Source organism: Sipha flava, unplaced genomic scaffold (genome assembly GCF_003268045.1).
Source record: "Sipha flava isolate LNK unplaced genomic scaffold, YSA_version1 131_pilon_pilon, whole genome shotgun sequence".
Lineage (NCBI taxonomy): Eukaryota > Metazoa > Arthropoda > Insecta > Hemiptera > Aphididae > Sipha > Sipha flava.
In genome coordinates, this window is record NW_020271757.1 from 224,045 (window position 1) to 247,591 (window position 23,547).

At 29.6% G+C, this 23,547-nt stretch overlaps 2 protein-coding genes across 2 annotated transcripts; both read left to right on the forward strand.

The window, feature by feature from the left end:
- The first annotated feature begins 12 nt into the window (after positions 1 to 12).
- Positions 13 to 3,072, forward strand: LOC112694587 (tetratricopeptide repeat protein 5-like). The gene is made up of 10 exons (XM_025570105.1): positions 13 to 149; positions 224 to 459; positions 529 to 658; positions 879 to 1,096; positions 1,155 to 1,394; positions 1,467 to 1,520; positions 1,578 to 1,763; positions 2,315 to 2,484; positions 2,562 to 2,706; positions 2,779 to 3,072. Exons 2-10 carry the CDS (start codon positions 310 to 312, stop codon positions 2,890 to 2,892), a joined length of 1,407 nt encoding a protein of 468 aa, XP_025425890.1. The 5' UTR covers positions 13 to 149; positions 224 to 309; the 3' UTR covers positions 2,893 to 3,072.
- Positions 3,073 to 7,827: 4,755 nt separating this feature from the next.
- Positions 7,828 to 18,716, forward strand: LOC112694616. Its single transcript, XM_025570149.1, has 4 exons — positions 7,828 to 7,901; positions 11,395 to 12,007; positions 12,107 to 12,335; positions 18,547 to 18,716. Exons 1-4 carry the CDS (start codon positions 7,828 to 7,830, stop codon positions 18,714 to 18,716), a joined length of 1,086 nt encoding a protein of 361 aa, XP_025425934.1.
- The last annotated feature ends 4,831 nt before the right edge of the window (positions 18,717 to 23,547 follow it).

A 23,547-nucleotide genomic window follows, 5' to 3' on the forward strand; every position in this document is an offset into this window, starting at 1 on the left:
ACAAATATAACATCAATAGCTGCCGGTTATCACTGTAGCCGAAATAAAAAAATCCGGATCGACTAAAATAACAATAAATTGTGTTCATCGTGCATACCCGCGTCTGCTTTTGAAATCGTTTTGCGATTGTGACTGTCGAAAAAAAAACCGTGAGACTCGATTATTACGATGGACAGCTCATCTTGTACTGTGCGAGTGCAGTAGACGTTGCTTATTCTTTCAGGGATGCTCTGCGAACGTTATTTACCGACTTGACGATACACGGCGACCACCTTCCCCGGATTGTGTTGGCGGTTTTATCAATTGAAAATGAGTGACACTCAGCTGGCGGACGATGACAAGTCGGAGAAAAACGACCATCTCAATATGCAACAACTGAGTCGTTTGACATTAAACGGAGAGAATACTATATTAAAGGAACAAGATAAATTTGATACTCCCACTCTGGATTATTTACAGGTATCATAAATGGACATGACTATCTCAGCTTTGCATTGTGTCTTATTGTGTATTTATATTGCTTTGTAGTCTTGCGTTGAAGAGCTGTACACATTCCATAAAAATTCCTTTGAAAGAAACCCCGAAAAGGTGTCATACGATAAAGAGGTACTCAACGAAAAGATTAAACAAGTGACTGCGTTGATGAAACAAAATGAAGGTGACAAATGTTGTTATATGAAATTTCTTTGATTCAGTGATGTCTATAGAATTTATTTTTTAGAGGGGGGGATTGTATATGGTAGTTAGATATTAAAATTAAACAAATTTGCATGTGTGCCATATCAGCCATAAATTTCAGGGGGTTCAAACCCCAAAAACCTTCCTCTTTATAAGCTACTGCTTTAATCTATAATAAATGTATCAAAACCGTATTTTAGAATCTGCCATTTCTGAAAACAAAGCACAATATTATTTTTTACTGGGCAGAACATGGAGTGTTACTCAACCAGTAAGCCAAGAATGTATAAATGTTTTATCCAAAGCTGTTAAACTCAACCCAACACACTTAGATGCTTGGAATTCACTTGGTGAATGTTTAGTACATTTAAAAAGATTTTCAGAAGCTAAATATTGTTTTCTCGCCTCATTGAAACATGTAAATATTGTTTTTGATAGAATATTCAAATTTTATTACTATAGACAATTTTTTTTAGGGTAAAAGTCAAGTAATTCTGAGGAATTTATCCATTATTATGCGTGAAGCACAGTTGCTGACTAATGAAAATGTCCATGAAAGTCTTAATGCTGGTATTGAATATGCAAAAGAAGCTGTTGAATTAGATTCTACTGATGGTGAATCATGGGCAATTTTAGGCAATGCTTATTTATCCTTATTTTTTAGAAAACAAGATGACAAACTTCTAAGACAGTCTATTAATGCATTTGAGAAAGCTGTTAGTTGAAAAAATACTTGGTCAATTATTTCGTTAAAATATTTTTATTATTATTTTATTATGTTTATATAGCTCAATGATTCTGTTGCTGCTCAAAATGCTGATCTCCATTTTAATAGAGGAATTGTAAGTTATTCTTGTAAAAAATACTATAATTATTGTTTAATCTATAACTTTATTTAGGCTTTAAAATACGGAGAAATGTATACGGATGCATTGTTGAGCTTTGAAAAAGCCACAATATTAGATCCAAAATGGACTGAAGCCAGAGAAACTTTGGAAGATCTCATTAAATATATAACATCAACACAAACTTTATATCAGCGAAAAGGTCAATTGAAAAGTAGACGATTACAACAAATGACTGATGTAATTTAATATGATACATTATATGTATAATATATCTATTTAAAAATGTCATATTAATTGACTTTTTGTGGACAATTTTTTTACTTGTTATTATTTATATAAATTATGAATTTATTAAATTTAATAGTATAATGAAATCACAGTATTATTTAATTTATATTGTGTTAAAATACTGATTATAACCTTCATTGAAATTTTAAATTTTATGATTTATGATATGCTTATTTTAATTATAATACAACTCCTATGAGCGAGTAACTAAGTATACCTATCTATTCTTAGTTATTATTCATGTAATACATTTAAAGATATCTAAATTAAATTTCACTAAAAAAAAAATTTTTGAATGTTTTCAGTATTAAATCTAAATAATAACTCAATATACTACTACTATAAATCAGTAATTATTATACTGAATAAAAGCTTCTGATTTTTCAATTATTTAAATAAAAAAACAATAGATGTATTTTCTATTTCAACATTATTTTATTAAAAAATTATTTAGTGAATTAAGTTTCATAGTAAATTTAAATTTTTTTTTTCATGATCAGTCTTTAAATACAAGTTGCTTGGGAATATACAGCACCAAAATAAAAACAATAAGAGGTCAAGTAATGTTAGAACACATTCCATTATCAAAACTCGAAATTGGTTTAAATGCTAATAAAGTAGTTTGTGGCCGGGTAGTATGTGTTGTTTATAGTCAAGAACCTGTCCCTTAGTAAGTACTAAATAATATTATTAATATTATTGATGTGTCAGTGAATTAAATAAAATATTTTAAATGACATACACTAGTACATTTTGTCTGGTGGATAAAGAACTGTCGTGTATAGTCGTCTCAGTTTATAATCTAGCTCAAGGCAGAGGACCAATCATTGGCGACTCTGTGGCTATTCCTGAACCTTATATGACTCATATTGATGCAACATACAAAAACCAGGTATGTTTTCGTTATAACTAAATCTAATTTGTGTAATAAAATATATTTCAATATTTTTAAAACTATTTTCAGAAATTCCAGTACCCCAGTTTAAGAGTTAACCTTCCTTTGACTATGGTTGTGAACAAGAAATCTGTAAGTGCCGAATGTGTTTCCCAACCTCAGTTTATGTCCAAACAGTTCTAAGCATCTTTTTCAATATTTTTTTTTTTTTTTATAGTCTATCAGTTCAAATTTAATTTCCTTTACTAAATTTAACATTGACAAAAATTGTGAGTATTTTAAAGTAGCAGCGAACTACTTTAATTTTAAGACATTCATAGATAAAAAAAATTTCCATCACTAATGTTGTACTTTTAATGTTATTTATTCTTAATTTTATACTTTTTTATTTATACTTTTTACATTACAAGAAAAAAATATATTAAAAATCAATTCAATTTACTGTTACTATTACAAAATAATATAGTTATTTTTAATAGAGTATTTGTTGACTTGATATTTTTCTTAAATTATGTATTAACATTATTTAATATGAATTTTAATTTTAAATATTAAACAAAATTCTATATATTTTAATTTTCACTACCAAATACTCTTAAATTGCACTAAAATTAAATATTTAAAATTTTATTGCAACTTGACTTGTTGATTTATTCAAATCACTAATTATAAATAAAATGTGATTTTTTTTAAAAAATCAAATTTAAAGTTCTTGTGAGCAAATAAAACTTAATAAATAGTTGATATTGAACTAGTAGAAAAACTACTCTTTTAAGTATTTAAAATATAATTTTCTTATTCAACATTATTAACACTGCCTTTAGTTTAATAAATAGTTTAATCAAATTTGTTTATAAACTTTTAATCTAAGATTTAATGTACATTATAAGAATAGTTATAAATACTATACTAATATTTTAATAACAATACTGTTGCATATTCAACTTGGATAATTGTGAAAAAATACATTAGAACCAATAAAAAACATATTTTATGTCTTATTATAATTCAGATCAGTAATAAATCTGAAATAATAACTAACAATTACAATAGTAAATTTTATTTTAAAAGTCACTTGTATGTTTAATGTGATATTTAATACAACACAATTAAACAAACCTAGTTAAAAATGAAAAAATCTTATTACTAATTCCAATACATATAATATACTACAATATTTATTTTTTATTTTTTAATTTCTTTAAATAACTTTTATTGAATTTTTACAATCTATATATGTGTACAATGAGTAAATTGGGGGGAAAGTTGATTGTGATGGGACTGGGGGAAAAAAAGCTCATATTAAAGTTACCTAAACAGTAATTTTAAATAATTAAAAATTTACAAGATGTTGAGATCTCTTAATCATTTCTGATTGTCATCTTGTTGGGTTCCTAGAAGTGGTTTTATATAAAATTATGATATGAGTTGGTTTGGTATGACTTTGTATTTTTGAATGAGGTCTAGTAGAAAGTGGCAGCAATTGATGGTGGGAACTTTAAGGTATTCATGTAGAACAGTGTTTGTGACGTACTACTAAATGATCATATTAGATCTTTGGATTGGTCTTATTTGATAAAGATGAGAGACTTTTACTTTTTAAGCTTTATTTATTATTGTTTAATTTTAATTTAATTTTTGATGTAACTGTCTTATTAGCTAAGATAAAAGTATATGTCTGTTGTATGTGTTTATTATTTTGCTAATAGTCTGATACTTCACGAAATTAAATTAGTAATTTAAATTGTATTAATAATCTGCTTCAATACACCAAATGTTGTATTTAATTACTGCTGTGATTATGTGATAATGTCAAAGACTAAAAAAATGTTTGTATCTGTACTAATAAAATTTATAATATTTTAGTAGCATTTAAATACATATATATTTATTGTTTATATTTGTCTAGTGTAAATAATGTATAATTTGTATTTGCTCTGAATTTCAAATAATTAACACAAAAATAATATAATGTCTGAAAAATCATTTTAAAAGGATCAGATGGACATTTGTTCTCATTAATTATAAAAAAATAATGACTGGATATTTGTTATTGAGAATGGCCTACACTCAGCGGCGGATTGGCCCACCGGGATACCGGGAAAGTTCCCTGTAGGCCGGTAGTCGTATAGGGCATGGCCGTTTTCAACCAAAAACGTACCTTTCCCTTTTCGACCAAATTTAAAATAGGTCGATTGACTTTTCGACCAAATTTAAAATAGGCCGATTCCCTTTTTAACCAAAACAAAAATTTATATAATAAATTAAAAATAATAAAATAATGATATACCTATAATTTTTGTCAATACCTAATTATTAAAATATTAATATAAAAGAGAACGATATTTTGTATCTAGTTTTGATCTCTTATCGTAATGAAAATTGTTTGTATTTTTTTTTTTCGAAAAATCGAAACTTTAATTTTAAAAATTTTAGTACTTCGCTCGTTACGCCTACCGGCTCCACTCAGAAACTCGAGTGTCACTGCGTGTCACTTTTCGGGGGGATGGGGCTTCTCCCCAAGGGGAATTATAGTCTAAGCCTAACCTAGTTTTTATACAAACCTTGATACTGTTGCAAATGGAATTATGCTCTGTATCAGGGGCGTCATTTCAGTTTTTCTTAGGGTGGAGCAAAATTTTTACCGGCCCTTTGATTATTTAGTTAAAATAATATGTATATTGCAAAGCTCGAAAAAAAGAATAATAAAACAAATATTTTTTTTAACTAACTAACTTTTTTTTAATACTATATCTACTAAGCAAGAAGAAAAATAAATAATACAGCTTAAAATAATATACTAGTTCTTAATATGATATAATAATTAAATTTAAATAAAATAGCAATAATTAATATAAGCTTAAGCTTTTAAAGGATATCTACGAGATTTCATGTCTACAAATAAATCAATAGCTTCCTGAAGATCAACTTTTGAAGCCTCATCACCTTCAACAGCAATCACTAGCAAATCGCTCAAGCGCTCATCAGTCATTGTTAGTCTTAAGCATGTTTTTATACGATTTAATGACGAAAAAAAGCGTTCGTTAGAAGCAGTTGATACAGGTAGTGTCATTAAAATAGAAATAATTTTTAGGGTCTCTGGAAAAGAGTTTGGAATTTCCAACAATTTTTTAGATATGGAAAAAAGATCATGAACTCCATCTTCACGGGTATTATTTTTGTTTTTAGAAAGTAGGTTTTTGGCAATAAGAAATTCAGACTCTAGGAATATAGGATTAATTTTGAAGTAATTATAGTGATCCAAAAAAGCTTGAAGATAAGGACTTTTGATGTTAAAGTAATCAGGATCCGAAGAAATAAATATAGTACAGGTTAAAATAATATTGTTGTTAGTGTCATTAAAACGTTTGTCAAGTTCATTCATAAATCTATAACATAAATAATTAATTAGTAATTACATAATAACCATGCTAATAAATATTGTATAAAAAAATATAATAAGCGTTGTATAGAAGAATTAAGTTATGCATTGAAAATTAATCTTTTGTTTATATTATACATGTAATAATGCCAAGTAAAAAACAAAATAAATCCTTAGTTACATTGGTAAGCAATTATTTTAATCATATTTTCAAATCATAACTCATTTAAAATATTTAAACTGTAATAACACTGCAGAACACTTGCCTATCAATTGCTGAATAAAATAATACTTTTAATTCATTCACTGAATTATTTAGTGTGTTATTTGAAGTATTCCCTACTGATGATTCAGTAAAATAGTCTTTGAGCCTTTTATCGAAACATAGTGATCTGCTAGATCTGTGATTTGTAGGAATTCCATTTTTAGTAGCAATTAATTTAGCATTTTTTATTGTATCAACCCAAAATGTGTCACTCCGCATTTCATTTAAACTTTGTCTAGTACATTTTATCAGATCAATAGCTTCTGGTAAAATAATACTTGAATTTTGAAGTTCTGTAGAAGCACAATGTATAACTTTAAGAAGGGATTCCATCGAAATCGCCATAATAATAAAAGAAAATTTAGACATTTCATTTAAAATTCCAGTTGCCTTAGCCGTTTGATCACCTTCTTCACCAAGTATACTAAGTACTTAAATTATTTCTGTATATCTTGAATTAATTTTCCTTAATGAACTATACCAATAAGCCCACCTAGTGTCCACTAAACGTTCTAAATGTAACACGGGTAAATTGTGGTCTTTTTGAATTTCAATGAATAACTCATATCTTGTTTGTCCATTTAATAAAAACTTATACGTTTCTTGCACTGTATTAAAAAAATTTACAACGAATGGTATATTTTGCAAAGTTTGAATTAAACATAAATTAAGGCGGTGCGCATAGCAGTGCACATATATTGCGTGTGACACTTTACTGCATATTCGTTCTTGTACACCTGTATACGCTCCGCTCATAACTGATGCACCATCGTAACATTGTGCAACACATTTGTTTATACTTAAATTATTTTCTGAGATTATATTAATAATTTGATTAAATAAGCTTTCAGAATTTGTGATTACATTACTAATTTAATGATGTATTTGATTTTATATTTGGTCTATAAATACATCTGTTATTTCAACTTTTCCCGGAAGGTAGAAACGGAGCTTCTTTTATTACTATACTTAGTATAATACTAACATACATATATTGCACATCGTCGTGTAATGTAATAAATATTATTTGACATATTTAATTAAAGATATTATTTATAAAATTCAATTTTTCCCGGTATGTAGAGACGAATTGGCTTTCATTACTATAGTATAATAATTATATATATAACATCGTTTAATAAATATTATCAGATGTTATTAACTAAATAAATTGTTTATAAATTATAAGAAAATATTTGTATAGGTTCTACATCTAAAATTTTATTAGGTATACACGTATATTTATAAAAATAATAATAAAGCAGAGCGCCGATGTCCCATGTCGACGCGTAGTCGACCGAGCATAAATTCGTTTCGGCGACACGGTATCGCAACCACAAATAGGTATCGGCATTGAACGTGTTAAATATGTTTCTAAATTGCTTAAAAATGTAGCGTTCTACGATTATGCGTTTAGGGCGAGTGGTCCACTATGAGTAAGGCTCTATAAATATTTTTATATAGCTCTACTATGAGCGAAGCCACCATTCCAGCGGCCCTGTGCCCCTATCGTACCAAAAATTTGACCGGCCCACAAAAATCAAGGTTGGTGCAATTGCCCCCCCCCCCCCAAATGACGCCACTGCTCTGTATGTGAACCTACACTTACCCATTTTTTTTTATTTATATAAAACTAATACATAGAGAAATTCTTTTATTTTTAAGCGCTGTTTATAATTTTGCTCTCTCAATCAACATTTCACTTGACTTCATTGGCAATACACAAAACAGCCATACTTGATACAATTGATTTTAAGATGGTTATATTACTTATCGTAGTGTTCTTAATGCATAGTAAAGCACTAATAAAGTAAAATTTTAGCGTTTTACTATACATTAAGAACACTACAATAAGCGCTATAAATAAAACTTAAAATTGGAAAATATTCAAATTAAAATTTCCTTTACAAAATTTTTTTTATTTTAACTTAGTTTTAGAAATTCATTTTTAGATTTTTTTTTTTAATTTTACAAGTTTTATATATTATATGGTGATAAGTATTTGGGAAACAGATATTTTATTCAACTCTGAAACATTTCCAGTAAATATTAATAAATAAAATAATTTAAATATTATTTTATAATAGTATAATGTATTCATTATTAAACAATTTATTTAATTTATATTATGAATTGCATTGAACGATGAGATGTTTTCCTTTTATAGAGTGGGGCAGTGGGTTCTGACAAATTGAAGTTTATTAGTCAAGTATTAGAAAAAAAGTAATGAAATTAATTTTATTTTATTCAACACACAGATTATATTTAGTTGTTATAAATACAAATTTTAATTTTTAAAAATTATATTACTGAAATGGCTTGCCTTCATTTTGTATACAATCGGCTATCCGTTTTTTCATACTGTCCATAACTCTCTGTAGTATATGCAAATCAATAGCTGTAATTTTGCGTCTAATGTCTAAATTTAGTCTTTGTACAAACTACATCGTTTCTATCCAGCATGATGCCATTGTATAATTATACCATGTATTATTCCTAAGTTTTCGTAATAATAATTTGCCGCGTTAATATAACTTCACCAACTAGCGAGAATGGATTCTAGAGATAAGGCTAGGTTTGGCCCTTCCATTTTAAATAATGGAATTATTTATGGAATAATTTTAAATAATTTTAAAGAAATGTAAATGGCTCAGGGGCGAATGGGGAGATCACCCCCCCCCCCCCGTTCACCATAGTAGACTTTAGTTTTTGACGTAATTACTTCAAGGGTAAATAGGAAAATCTTATACTATTTTTTTTTTATACCAAACTTATGCTGGTACTATGTTATCACTTATATTTATTATTAGGTGATATACTGATATCATAGTTATATACTATTATCATGATGTTAAATATTCGTAACCAAGTTTTGTTTTTGTCGGTGTTTCCGAAATGTGATAACTAGGCTTAGGAACTTCTAGCATTTGCATACTTTTTTTAATTATTGTTAATTTTAGTAGAGTGCGAAATAAATTCGTTTCTCGATGCCATGATATCAGATCTAAAATTTGAATGTGCATATTTTTGCATATTGATAGATTTTGCAGGAGAGTGCATATTTTAAAATTGTTTTGCTTATTTTGCATATTTTGACATTTTTTTTGAATTTAAAATTAAAATCTATAGATACATATAACTATATATACATGTTTCAAACGATCGAAAAAAAAATGTACTTAATAATTAGTACTTAATATTTCCAGTAATATACTATCTGCAAACTACCTCACAGATCTCGTTATAATTTTTGTGTAAGTATAAACATTGATTATAGATATCCATAATCAATGGTGTAAATAATACTATAAACCCGTATCTATCATATCTGGATATCGACCGGATGTCGATAAAGATAATAGTTGATGTAGAATAATAGTTTATTTATTTAGTGTTCAGTTCAGTCGATTATTATCCGTCGTTATTTTTGCGTCCCACAACCACGCAACGTCGAATCATACATAAAACGTCGTACGTATTTTGTAACATTGTGTAATGCCGAAAGTACAACAGTCTACGAGTAGCCGACTACATAGTTTTGTTTCGAAGTTTAAAGATACATTTACATCCGATGGACACGTTTTATTATGTGTACTATGTGATCATTTTTTTTTTAATACATATAAATGCATATTTTGATGATTTTAGAAGCATATTTGTGTATTTTTTAGAGCTATAAGTCTCTAAGCCTAGTGATAACTAATGACGACCAACGTAAAAATTGTTCGGTACCTTTATAATCAACAAATTTGTAATTTATAAACTCTATTGTTATGAGACATATTGGAATAACTAAAAAAATTATTATTAATACTACTATAGTAGAACCTCCATTATCTGGGGCAATGGTGGGGAAGAAACACATAGTAAAATGAAAAACACGGTTAATCGAGACTTTTTATTAAACGAATTATGAAAAACTTTATAATTTTATATCCATATTAAGTGTGTACGATATTATTTTCTCTGACTGTTTTTGAAAGGGCTATAGCAAATGCTGAAAACAAACTAAATTATATGAAACAAATTCAACAGACTTGAACATTTCCCATATGTATTAGTTATAACGTGATTACATAAATATAATTATTGAAGAACTTCTATTAGACTATTAATTTGAAATAACTCATATCTACCTGTGACATATTTTTATCGCTGAGAAGTTCGTTTACGTTTTTCAATAATCTGTACATAATATAAAAATATGTTCGTCCGACCTAATTAAAATTTTCAAGCGAACAATTTCGAGCGCCGATAATTTTGAAAGACTGAGCACGGTTAATCGGGATCACAGATAATCGAAATACGGTAAATCGGGGTTCAACTGTATATAATTTTTTTTTTTAAAAAGACTTTATTTAAATAAATAACCTATATCAAAATTAATATTTTTAATTTTATCTATATAAATACCTATATCATGTTTGTCCGTTAAAAATCACCCCCCTCCGGTTATCTCGGTCTGGATCCGCCCCTGAAATGGCTTAGGGTTTTTAAGATTTTTTATACGAAGAACTAATATACAATCATTGTTCTAGGTAATTCAACCATAAATTCTTTAAATTGAAATAATAATTTATATAATTAGAAATTTAATTTATACTATGACTTAAAGATATCGCTTCCTACGTCAATACAACAGTAAGGGCTAGTTCACATGAGAGGCGTTAAGCGCGCGTTAACCAAACGCGCGTTTTTTAGTTAATGTTCACATGAGAGGCGTTAAACACGCGTCGACATTGTTACCACTGTTCACATGTATCAAGATCCGGGAATGTGGCCTTTAGTGATAAACAACACTTTTATAGAATTATGCTACTTAAAAGGACCAGCATTTTTTCAGAATATGGATCCAAAAAAAATTTCATTCTTCCGAAAAAAAATTTAAAAATTATAATCGCTCATTAAATATCTCATTATTCGAATTAAAATTACCTAATGGTGAAATACACTCACGTAAATGGCTTATGTTTTCTGAACAAACTGGCAACGTTTACTGTTTTGTTTGTAAACTATTTAATAAATCAAATAATTCAAGTTTTCTTAATCCTGGTTTTAACAATTGGAAAAAATCTTATGAAAATGTTAAAGAACATGAAAATAGTGCAAACCATCGTAAATCAATGCTAACTTGGTTAGATCGTGTAAACACTAAACATCGTATAGACAAAACTATGGCCGAAAAAATGTTGAATGAAAAAAAGTATTGGGTTAAAGTGTTGCACCGTGTAGTATCAGTTGTTAAATTTTTGGCTGTTCATGGGTTAGCATTTGAAGGTAATGACTCACGGTTGGGTTCTCCGAGTAATGGAAATTTTCTTGGAATTCTTGAAGTTATTTCCGAATTTGATCCCTTTTTAAAACAACATATGAATGAAAGCGCTAATAAAGGATCAGGAAATGTATCTTATTTTTCGATGCGTATTTGTAACGAAATAATTGACCTAATGGCAAATGAAGTTTTATTAGAAATAACTAAACAGTTACAAGAAACTAAATACTTCGGTCTAATTTTAGATTCTACTCCAGATAGAGCACATAGAGATCAATTTGCTGTTGTTGTTAGATACTGTTATAAAGGGTTAGTTGTTGAGCGATTCTTAACATACATTCATATATTAAGCCATACTGGTATTTCAATGGTCGAAGAAGTAATACATTTTTTGAAAAATAATAATATTAATTTGCAATATTGTAGAGGACAATCATACAATGCTAATAATATGACTGGTATATATGAGGGTTTACAGGCTCAAATAAAAAAAAAATGTAGTGTTGCTTTATTTGCACCTTGTTTTGCTCATTCCCTAAATTTAGTAGGGTCACATGCAGTGAAAAGTTGTTTAGAAGCAATCAATTTTTTTGGTGTTGTTCAAAAATTGTATGCATTTTTTGCGGCCTCGACACATAGATGGAATTTGCTTTTGACTGGTCTAAAATCGGAAGAGAAAAATAAAATAATCGTTTTGAAAACATTAAGTAATACTAGGTGGGAGTGTCACACGGAGTCTTGTAAAGCTACTATCTTAAATTATGACCAAATTATATGTACATTAACAGATATTTTTGAAAATTGTAATGAAAAACAAGAAAATCGTCATGAGGCTAAACCAATGAAAAATAAAATGATAAAATTTAAAACAGCTTTTATGGCAGTTATGTGGAGTGAAATTTTATCGCAGTTTAACAGTGTTAGTAAATACCTTCAAAAACCGGGAATAGATTTATTTATAGCCGTAAATTTATTAAAAGGATTAAAAACTTATGTTAGTTCATTAAGAGAGAAGTTTATATATTCTGAGAATAAAGCAAGAGTATTATCAACAAATATTCTGCCCTGTGTTGAAAAAAGTGTGAGAAAAAAAAAATTCTCGGATGGTACAATAAAAGGAAATTCAAACTATTGTGGTATAAGAAAGTTAGAGATTGATACTTTTTACGTTATTATTGATCTTTTTGTTACAGAACTTGATAAAAGATGAAACGCATATGATAATGTTTGTAATATTTTTGGGTTTATTACAAAATTTGGTTCAGAATTATTATCAGAGACTTCTGCCCACATATTCATTAGCACATTTAAAGATGATATTGATACAACTAATATAAAACAAGAGATTGTGCACTTTTCAAATTATGTAATGCAGTTAAATTTACCAATAATTACTCCTCAAAATATTTACTTATATGTACATGAAAATAATTTAAAAGAAGTCTTTCCAAATATGTACATTTCTTTACGAATTTATTTAACTTTGCCAATTTCGAATTGTGAAGCAGAAAGAAGAAATTCAAAATTAGAACTTATTGAAAACGCCAGAATAACGTCCCTTCAAGAAAAAAAAACCAAGAAAAATTAAACTCACTCGTTCGTCTATCTGCTGAAAGGGAAATAACTGACACATTGGATTTTTCAAATCTAATTCAGAAGTTTAGTGAACTAAAATCTCGAAAGAAACCATTGACTTAAATTTTTATATTTAATTTAGTAAACATTAATAAATAATTAATATTTTTTATTTTTACCGGTACTTAATAATTATTTTTAAATATTATACAAGTATTAACAATTGATTTTTGATCTGTGAATAAAACTTTTGTTCACTAATGCAATAATGTTATTTTAATGTTGACTGTAATTTTTAAATTATATTAAACAAATATTAAAGGCCCCTAAAATTATATTGCCCCGGGTCCATATTTCCTAAGTTAGGCTCTGCTTGTGGCAACATTGGGATGTTTTTATAGGTCAAAAACTGCGACACACTGAAAGCACGATGGCATGGAGCATTGTTTTGTTCTTCGGTACCATCTTTGCACACAGCTTTTTCATGGACAAATCATTAGTAAAAATTTTTCTGAAGGTTTCTCGTTTCAAATTAAGTTCATCAGCCAACATTCGAACAGTTAGCCGCCGATCTTGACGCACGAGAGTGCGCATGCGCTGAACATTGTTGTCAGTTCGAAGTTCAATCGGTCTCCCACTTCGCGGTTCGACTCCAACGTTTTCACGACCATTGTTAAATTTTTTATGCCATCTAAACACCCGAGCATGACTCAGGGCTTCATCACCGAACATTTACGTCAATTTATTGTGCGTTTACAGAATCGCCGAGTTTAACGTAAAATTTAATCGCGTACCGCTGTTCAATATTATGTTTAATATCATATTCGTGATACGCCTCTCAAAAACGTTGTCGAAAACATAACACAAATGGAGTACTAATGATCTTACGAAATTCACGAGCGCTTGTATCGATAGAGAAGATATGGGCAGTACTCGACTTGAGGGGGGACGGAGTACCCCAACTAATTTTCAGAAATTATAGCGTCCCCCTACTATTATTACGCTATAATCATAACGCTCAGTCAGGTTTAGGGACGTTCTTTTTTTTAAAGTAAATAGAGTCCCCCTTCTTTAATTTTGCCAAGTCGAGCACTGAAGATGGGAGATTAACCGACCAAAATTTCAAAATTTCAGTTTCGCTGTGTTGCTACAAGCGTGACAAAAAGAACAGTCTCATGTCTTGTTGATCACACCTTGTATATATTAAATTATTAAATATATAATGCTTTTAATATATTATATTATTAATATATCAATAATATTCTATCCTACGGTAATATTTATACACGTAGAGATGTAACACATTATTTACATAATTTCATATTTAGTAATATATGTATATTGTATTATTTGATAGATGCTCAATTGTGATATTTTAATATAAACGAAAAATGAATGCTTACCTATCTAAAAAAAAAACACCTAGTTTTTCTTATTATCATTCATTTTTATGACGTCCCTTAAATTCATAATACTTTATACGCCCTAGGGCACTTGCCTCATTCCTCCCCCCCTTGGAACGGCTATGAGTCCACCTTTTAGGTATTTTATGAAGTTAGATAAATTATTTTATTAACTATGAGGGTAAATAAAATAAAAAATTTCATTATATTACAATAAGGGGTTATTAGCATAGGCGCACATTCAGTATGAAACTTGTGAGTGCTAAAATTATCCACCTCAATGCAAAACCCCCCCCCCACAAACCCCTTACATCAGTGGTTCCCAACCTTTTTTATCCTATGCCCCATGATAGATGAAATCACTATATATTTTCAGATTATTCCGCATCGATAACAATCATATTTTATAATAATATTGGATAGACCTTTTTACATTTAATCTAATATTGACAGGTACAAAGTTTGATTAGCACGACTAAAAAATCGCCTAAACTCTAATTTTAGGGGGAGGGGGAATGATATTTTGTAAAATTTACCATGGGGCATAGGATGAAAAAGGTTGGGAACCATTGTTGTAAGGGGTTTGTGAGGGGCTTTGCCTTGGGGCCGATAATTTTAGCACTCACAAGTTAATTCAGTAAACAAAGTAAATTTATTGCACTTGGGATATTTGTAACACTTATAATATTTTAATAGATGTATAATATAAAACTAGTAAAATATATTTTTACTATGTATAAAAATTAAAAACCTTACTTAATATCTGAAATAGGAATTATGCTTAGTTTTTGAGAGTAAATTTCAAAAACAATCTGTATTAAACGGTTTAGTCATTTTATATATATTATACGTGTAATGTATAAAACGTTTTATATATATATATATTACCAACCCTGACACTAAGAGTATTTTCAGTGGCTCAACTAGCGGGGGTGTTGGGTGGTACTTACACCAGGGCACGAGAGTACCTGACATTTTAGGGGAAATCATTTGGTTTGTGTTGTCCGTATACTTTTTAATATAACATAAATTCCATACATAAAATATTAAAATATCAAGATCTGAATAGATATAATTAACCCCAGCGCAAAAAAAAAAATTGGTGCCCCTCTAAGGAGCCTATCTAAGGAAAATTTAGGAGATAGATCCTCATGAAACTTTTAGATACTTTAAAATCAATGCTATTTTTGTGTAGTAGGCACACCACCGCACGCCGCATGCGATAACATAATACGCTGTATTATAATAAATAACTTATGTTTATTGATATTATCAGAACAAATTTGGGAACTGATATTAAGTAAATTAATAATATTCTAGATCGCTGGTAGCTATATTGCTATAAATACATTAGTAAAATATATTAATAAATTAAATATATTAACATTAATTTATGATACTGTTATTAAAAACAAAAAAAATAATAATTTCAAAATAATTTTAAAAGTTCAATAATTCACATTTGTGTAAATGTCCGACTACAAAATTTTGGCGCCCCCAAAAAACTGGCTCCCGGGGCAGTTCTAGCCAGTGCTCACCCCCCTTAAATGTGGCCCTGGATTTAAACCGGCAGTTACTGTCAATAAGAGGATTAATTAATATATCTGAAGTCAAAATAATTGAACAATTAACATTATAAATTTTAAGAAATAAATATAGACATTGTACAGTGATATTTTAAGTGCAACCCTAATTCATTTCACATTACCTATAACAGTTGCATCAGCGGAAAGATCATTTTCAAACTGAAACTTATTAAAAATTACCTAAGAAATTCAATTAGTCAAAATCGGCTATCAAACATTGTTACTTTAGACATCGAAAAAATAAAACTGAAAAATTAAGTTTTGCTAACACGTATTAATTATTTTTTTTATGAATTAAAGAACCTACTTACCTTTGATATAATTTGTATAATATTTTTAATCTATACTTTAAAATATAAATATATAACGAAAATAATTTATAATAGGGAACTGTAAGTGTATTTTTTACTAGGGCACCATAAGATGTAGTTGCACCACTGGGTATTTTGCATCAAATTTTTCAATAAATAAAATAAGGACCGTCCTAAGATATATATAATTTTATAGTGAGGTATTTTATTTCAATACTTTACCTAATATTTAATGCATTTTTGATCTACAATGCAATTTTGCGTGAAGTCAAGTGTTCTTTTTTATTCGTCATTATTTATTTTTGAATTAGAATCGCATCGAAAAAATTGTTTTTATATCAATTCTGATAACTGTGCTTTTATCAGTTTTCTAACATTTCAGAAAATTCTTTCATAGTGTCCGCGTGATATGAGCCGCGATTTATGGAATGCTTCAATGATTACATGTGACAATACTTTAAACACACACGGATATTATATTTTTTTTCAATTCTATTTTTTTTTTACAGACTTTTCAAATCCCGTTTTAAATTACGTCCATCGTACTCGTATATGCACTAATAATATAATGATATGCAGCACTCTGACCTTTTCAACGGGTTTATCTCGTGTACTCGACTCGGTAATGAGCATCATCATTCTGCAACAACGCGCCATCTGCGGCGCTTCGCATCTCCTCTCCGATAAAATACCCTGATTCGTGGTTTACAAATAAGAGTGTGCGTGATCGAACAGGTCTTCTGGATTATTATTTTTCAACTCTACGACACCGATTGTGTAACGCGTTATTATTATTACTATTTATTAATAAAAATTACGTCGTCAAAAAATGCAGTGGCGTAATTGCGGTGTATATTGCATTAGAAGTATATAAGTAGGTACCCTCTACTATTTTGCTCGAGGTGCAATGTGTAACAACAAAATCTTTTCGTCCCTTTCTCCCTCATCCTTAGACAATCAACACACGGTGGTGGCGATTATCCGGTGAATGAGTGGATCACCACAGCGCTTAGGGTTTTTCGTCCGCTCGTATCATAGGTCGTATGTAGATATTGTGTATAAAAAATATACTTTAAATACATTATATTTTTTTACACACTTCTCCGCACTGTTCCCCCTATTAGATCGTTATAAAAAATATAAATTTTGACATGAATCAGCCCTGCAGCCGGAGGACTACAGGGCCTAAGACCTTCCGAACCGTCAGAACCATCAATTTTTTTTTATACTTACAGATAGACAAACAAAATTATACTATACTATACTTAAACAAAAAATTTAGTGTGTGAATATACTTCTTATACATAGAAGTTAGCAAAATAGTGTAGGTAAAACATTTCAACAATAGGCATAGGAAATTGAAACAGAAAATTCATTTGATATCAATATCTAGTGTAATACATATATTTACAAACTGGTGTTTTTTAATTTGTTTAAAATATACTGTTCATATTCCATAATACAATGTTACAGAACTCGTAAGTTGATAACTTTTTTTTCGATAGATCTTAGACGCTTAGACATGTGTTCCAAAAATGTACGAATTTAATTTTAATTTTAGACCAATAATTAGTACTTTTTTCTAAGTTATTATTTAATGTTTTAGGTCAACCATAAACTTCCGAGTCTAAAATATAGCCACAGTAACAAAGATTATAATTTTATCAAATGTATAAAAGTCAAAAGGCACTGCATGTTTAAAAAGTGTGATCGGTTTTCATTTGCTCTACAAAAAACGTTTAGATACATCGTGCCCTTTGTGTATTTATTAAAATATTTTATTTGTAGACTAATATTAAATATTATTACATACTATACGCGGTATAGATCGTTTTATTATTTTAATGTTTAAGCTTGTTAAGTATGGCGATCAATACTAATTACTAGTATTATGTAACATGTAGTCGTGTGTTATATTTTCTTTTGTGATCGTGGTGATAAATTTGGATAACTTTTTATATTATTAAAATGTATTCATCACCACGATCACAAAAGAAACCAGAAAGAAATCAAATGAACTAGGTAAAGAACTTTTTATTGCAGACACCTTAAGGTTAGAAGGAAAAGAGGATAAAGCATTTGATAGTTGGGGAAAAAAAGATATTGAAATATCCATTGAACAAATCAACAAGAATACACCAATTACTGAGAGTAAATGGATGGAGTTTAGAAAAGAAACTGAGCTAGAGGAAGAATTGTGTTTATTAAATTGACCACGTAAACAATGGATGGCCTGAGAAAAGAGAGTTGCTTAAAAATAAAGTAAAAAATTACTTGGACTTTAAAGGAGCTTATTACAAAATATGATGGTTTACTTTATGAAGTGAATCGGATAATTGTGCCAAAGACTTTAAGGAATGAAATGTTAGCCAAAATACTCTACAATCATATGGGAGTAGAAAAATGCAAATTTAGGATTAAAAATATTTATAATAGCCAGGTATGAATAGTGATAACATAGAAATGTTCTTCTTATATAGAAGATACAGTATAAAAATGTCAGATCTGTTTAAAGTACAGAGGTGGAGTGGCCCATTTGGAAATCTGGAATTTTCCAGATGGGCCGGTTATGACGGGGAACTTTATGGACCGGAATGCGACAACAATTAAAAATTAAAAAAAAATTTTAAATAACAATATAAGTATAATTGGTAATCAATTGTTCAACATTTCAAATAATATTTAATGATCATTATTACAAATAAAACTTCTTGTTATAATCTTAAAGTACGTGATGTTATTGTATTAATTTATTAGTATGATGATTTATTAATACTAATAAATTAACATCAGAGTATTAGATAATAAGATATTATGAAAACATGAAAATAAAATATTGAATGTTGATAATTATTATTTTCCTGTGTGGTATTTCCACTTTTTCATACACTTGAATAGCGAGTGTTCGATTTACGCTTGTTCTTATCTAACGCGTCAGTTTTAAATTCTAACTATAGAATTGAATCGTATATTCCTAAGTTATAAATATGTACTTACATTATAAGAATATCAGTTGTCACGATTAGTTAAGAACGTTGGAATACCACAATTATTATATCATTACAAGCGCTGTTTTCCATAATATCCATTGTTAAGGTTCGTCCAGACGGAGTAGCTTTTGCCGCGCGGCATGAGTGTGTATACATGAATACATTTTCCGCGTCTTTTTTGATACCGCGCAGCATAATTTCCGATCGGCCTAGTAGGCAGTCTACATCAAAGGAAAGCCGCGCGACTTGTGCCGCTCGTCTACGCCGCGTGTGTGTAGACGCATTTTCGGCAAAGCCGCGCAGCATTAGTATTTATTTTTTAAGTAGGTATTTAAATTTTGGTGCTAACTGATTTTATACAAATCGGGAAATAAATTCCGCACCGCGTAGACACGTATTTGCCGCGCGGCAAAAGCTGCTTCGTCTGGACGCGCCTCTACTTATTTAATTTTTTTCTCTACACGACGACGCACAACAATTTACCTATTTTTACAGTTTATTTTTCCATCATGAATAATTCACACAAAATGAAAAAAAGATAAGGAGCGCAGAAAAAGAACTCAATAAAAAAAAAATTACTTCTCAAGTCTGCTCAAAATTGCACAAAGATTAATTCTTTATGCATTATTTCATTCAGCCGGTAAGTAGTTAATGTTTTTCTATTAGATAATTAAAATAAAAATAAATAAATAAGTAAATAATTGTTATATATTGTAAAAAGTAAGTTATTGTTTATTATTTAAAATAATTAATAAAAATTGTACAACACTCGTGTAAAATTTGTTTTTATTTAAAATAGACCAAGCTGCAGGCAATAATACAGTAGAATCAAACCAAACATAATGTTACCAAAAATAACAATTTGTAATACAATAAATATGTTAAACAAGTGTATTTTCTAGGCATGGTATACTTAAAATTGTCAGAACTGATAGAGGAATACAATATACTTTTAGGAATTTAAAAATGTATCGAAGAATGGGGAATTAAACACATAAAATCTAGTCTAATCAATGTTAAATCTAATGGTATGGTAGAAAAGTCCATTCAAACAACATATTAAAAAAAGCTGAGAAAGATAAGAAAGACTTAAATGGATTGAGAAATACACCCATAGATAGAGATATTCAATCACCATCAGAGATTCCAATGGGAAGGATCAGTGTAGTAACTAGACCACTTAATGCTTGTGTGCGAGCCCCCAAATCATCAAACGTTTTTGAATATTTGACCTTTTGAGGCCCCATAATAAATATTTCGAGGCCTGGGGCCCGTAAACAATGCACCCTTTGCACTCCTGGTTTTTACGGCACAGGGAAAGAGAGTTAATAGTTAGCATCCAACAAAATAAATCGAAAAAAACCTTATGGTGACTATAAATGAATTAGTTGAGAGACAAAAACAGTAGATAATTAATTATGACAAAGGCTCAAAAGAATTGAAGGAGTTAAAAGTAGGTGACAAGGTTTTTTTAAACAGAGATTGGGAACCCGGAGTAATAAAAGTTAAAATAGAGGATAGGAAGTCATATGTTGCAAAATTAGATAAAGGAAGTGAATATTGGAGAAAAGTGGACTGCTAAATAAAATTCCAGAAATAGAGAACATTAATTGTGAAAAATTTGGGAAAGACAAAATGGAACCAGAGGACTACAGGGGTAATCCATAAAAAAAAATCCTGAAAAATACAAAGATTTTAAAATGTAATAATTATTATTTGTACAGTTATTATTATAATATTAATATTGTTAATATTTTTTTTTTTTTTTTACTGTTTTACTATTGTAATATTCCTATTTTATTATATTATATTATTCATAAGTAATACAACTTATAAGAGGAAGGTGTAATAGTTATGTTGGTAATCATTATTTTGTTATTTTATTTTTTAATGTTGCATAGTGTAGGTAGTTGTACACACTCTTGTTACACACTTGGATGTATGGTAGTACGCATGTGTTTTTTGTTCTTTTAAATTAAACAAATCTTATTAATATAAAAAGTTATATTAATTTATCATCATGATCACAAAAGAAAACATAACATCGTATGTAGATACAATATAATGTATGTTACACGATAAACATTGTACTGTTTCGTGTAAAAAATGCGGCTGTCATAAGTAAAATGTCGACAGCGCGCAAGCGAAAAAACAGCGGTTTCGAGTATTCCCCAAAAATTAAACACAAGATAGAGTAGGTACGAAAAATAAAACGAACCTATCGACCCGAGACCATTTTTCGGAAACCTGTAATTTAAATTAGTTTTAAGAGGGCCGTCCTACGACGTAATACGTGCGTGCATACACGCAGCACGGTATTATTACAGTTATCACTACTGTTATTAATTTGTTGTCACATCGATTTTCACACGACAGTATTTCGTTTGCCATGCTATAAACAGTGCGCGGGTAATCACTAATCGCAGAGTATAATTTCTATTACGCAATAGGTACCTATGTTACATGTATCGGACACAGCCCCAATACGAGTGTGTATAGGTACCATATAGTGTAGTACAGTTATCCCTGATGATCTATGCGACATTAAATTGGTCATTTTTGGGGGGGACAAATTATTTCGTTCATCCACCGCCGAATATTTGCCCATAACCTATCATTACCGTGCCTACACATAAGGGTAATGAGTGTAATACACATACACAATATATTTAAAGGAAACGACGACAAAAGGTAGTTTATTGTCATTGTATATTATACACATATATTAATATCAATCCATATATATATATATATATATCGGGAATCGCTTACATATAATACGCATACAGTTCTTCAAATACCTCCGCATGGTGGTAGTACGTGTAGGCACGCTAAAATATATAGTACAGTCGAAATATATCCGGTTCACATGGTCCTCTAATGAACGTACGTGCACACAAAATTACACGTGAAGTCGGCCGGTCTTTTTAGGGATACCTACCATGTTGCCCGCGTCCATCGATACAATAAATAATATTACAACCCCTATAATTATTGGCATTGGGTATAATCCTTTCGCGGACTTCCCGCGCTTGGTAGTCGTGACATTTGTATGATTTGTTGATCGAACGACACCCATCGCTCGGCCGGTTTATTCTTTTTCCACGCCCAAGCAGCGGAATACGCGTAATACAAGGGTAGCGGCGGCATTCAGGGTACCGTTTAATATCGTCATTTCGGCGCAAACGTGTGCACGAGGCACCGCACCGCGCGTATATTATGCTGTGCTCGTGTTCACATATTATGTGGGAATGGCGAATACCAATAGAACACGCGGCGCTGGCGGATCTAGAGTTTGGCGAAAAAGGGACCTTTGTAGTTGACGATCGAGGGTTCTTTAAGTCCATAAAAAATCCACCTTTCTTCATCATTGCGGTGTTCTCAAACTTCCGAACAGGGAATTGAAATATCATCGATATTTTCAAAATCAAGACGAAACCGTTGGGTGTGAACACTATTAATAAAATTTTAAGGAATGCAAACGTTACACGACCCTCTATAAATCTGTACAGCTGGTTGTACATTATGTGGGTACATTTATGGAAATATGAACTACTCAACCGCATCAGCAAATTTTTTTCCAACCTTGAAAATATCATAATTATAATATTAAACGTTTATCAGAATTCAAATAGATGTAATCACCATTAATAGAGCATAAACTTGTTTAGGAAATATATTCAAGAATTTAACATTGCAAATAAAAGAGTTTTCATTTAAAATGCAAAGACAATACGATTTATATTCTTTATAAATAGAGCCCGGATTTATATGCGTTTGTATGTTTATACTAAGTGTATGCACGTCTATGGAGGTTTAAAATGTTCACGGTTCATATTACACCGAATTAAAACATCAAGTTTCATATTGCATATTTCGAGGGTTATTGCATATTTGTTCATAAATGCATATAATATGCATATTTAATGGGTTTTTAATAAATTAACTATTTTAATTTACGGTAAATTTTGTAATCGCCTCGAATAGAGCACGAATAGACATGATAGGTATTAAGTTTTAAAAATATTATTTAAAAGGATTTGTATTTTTTTTT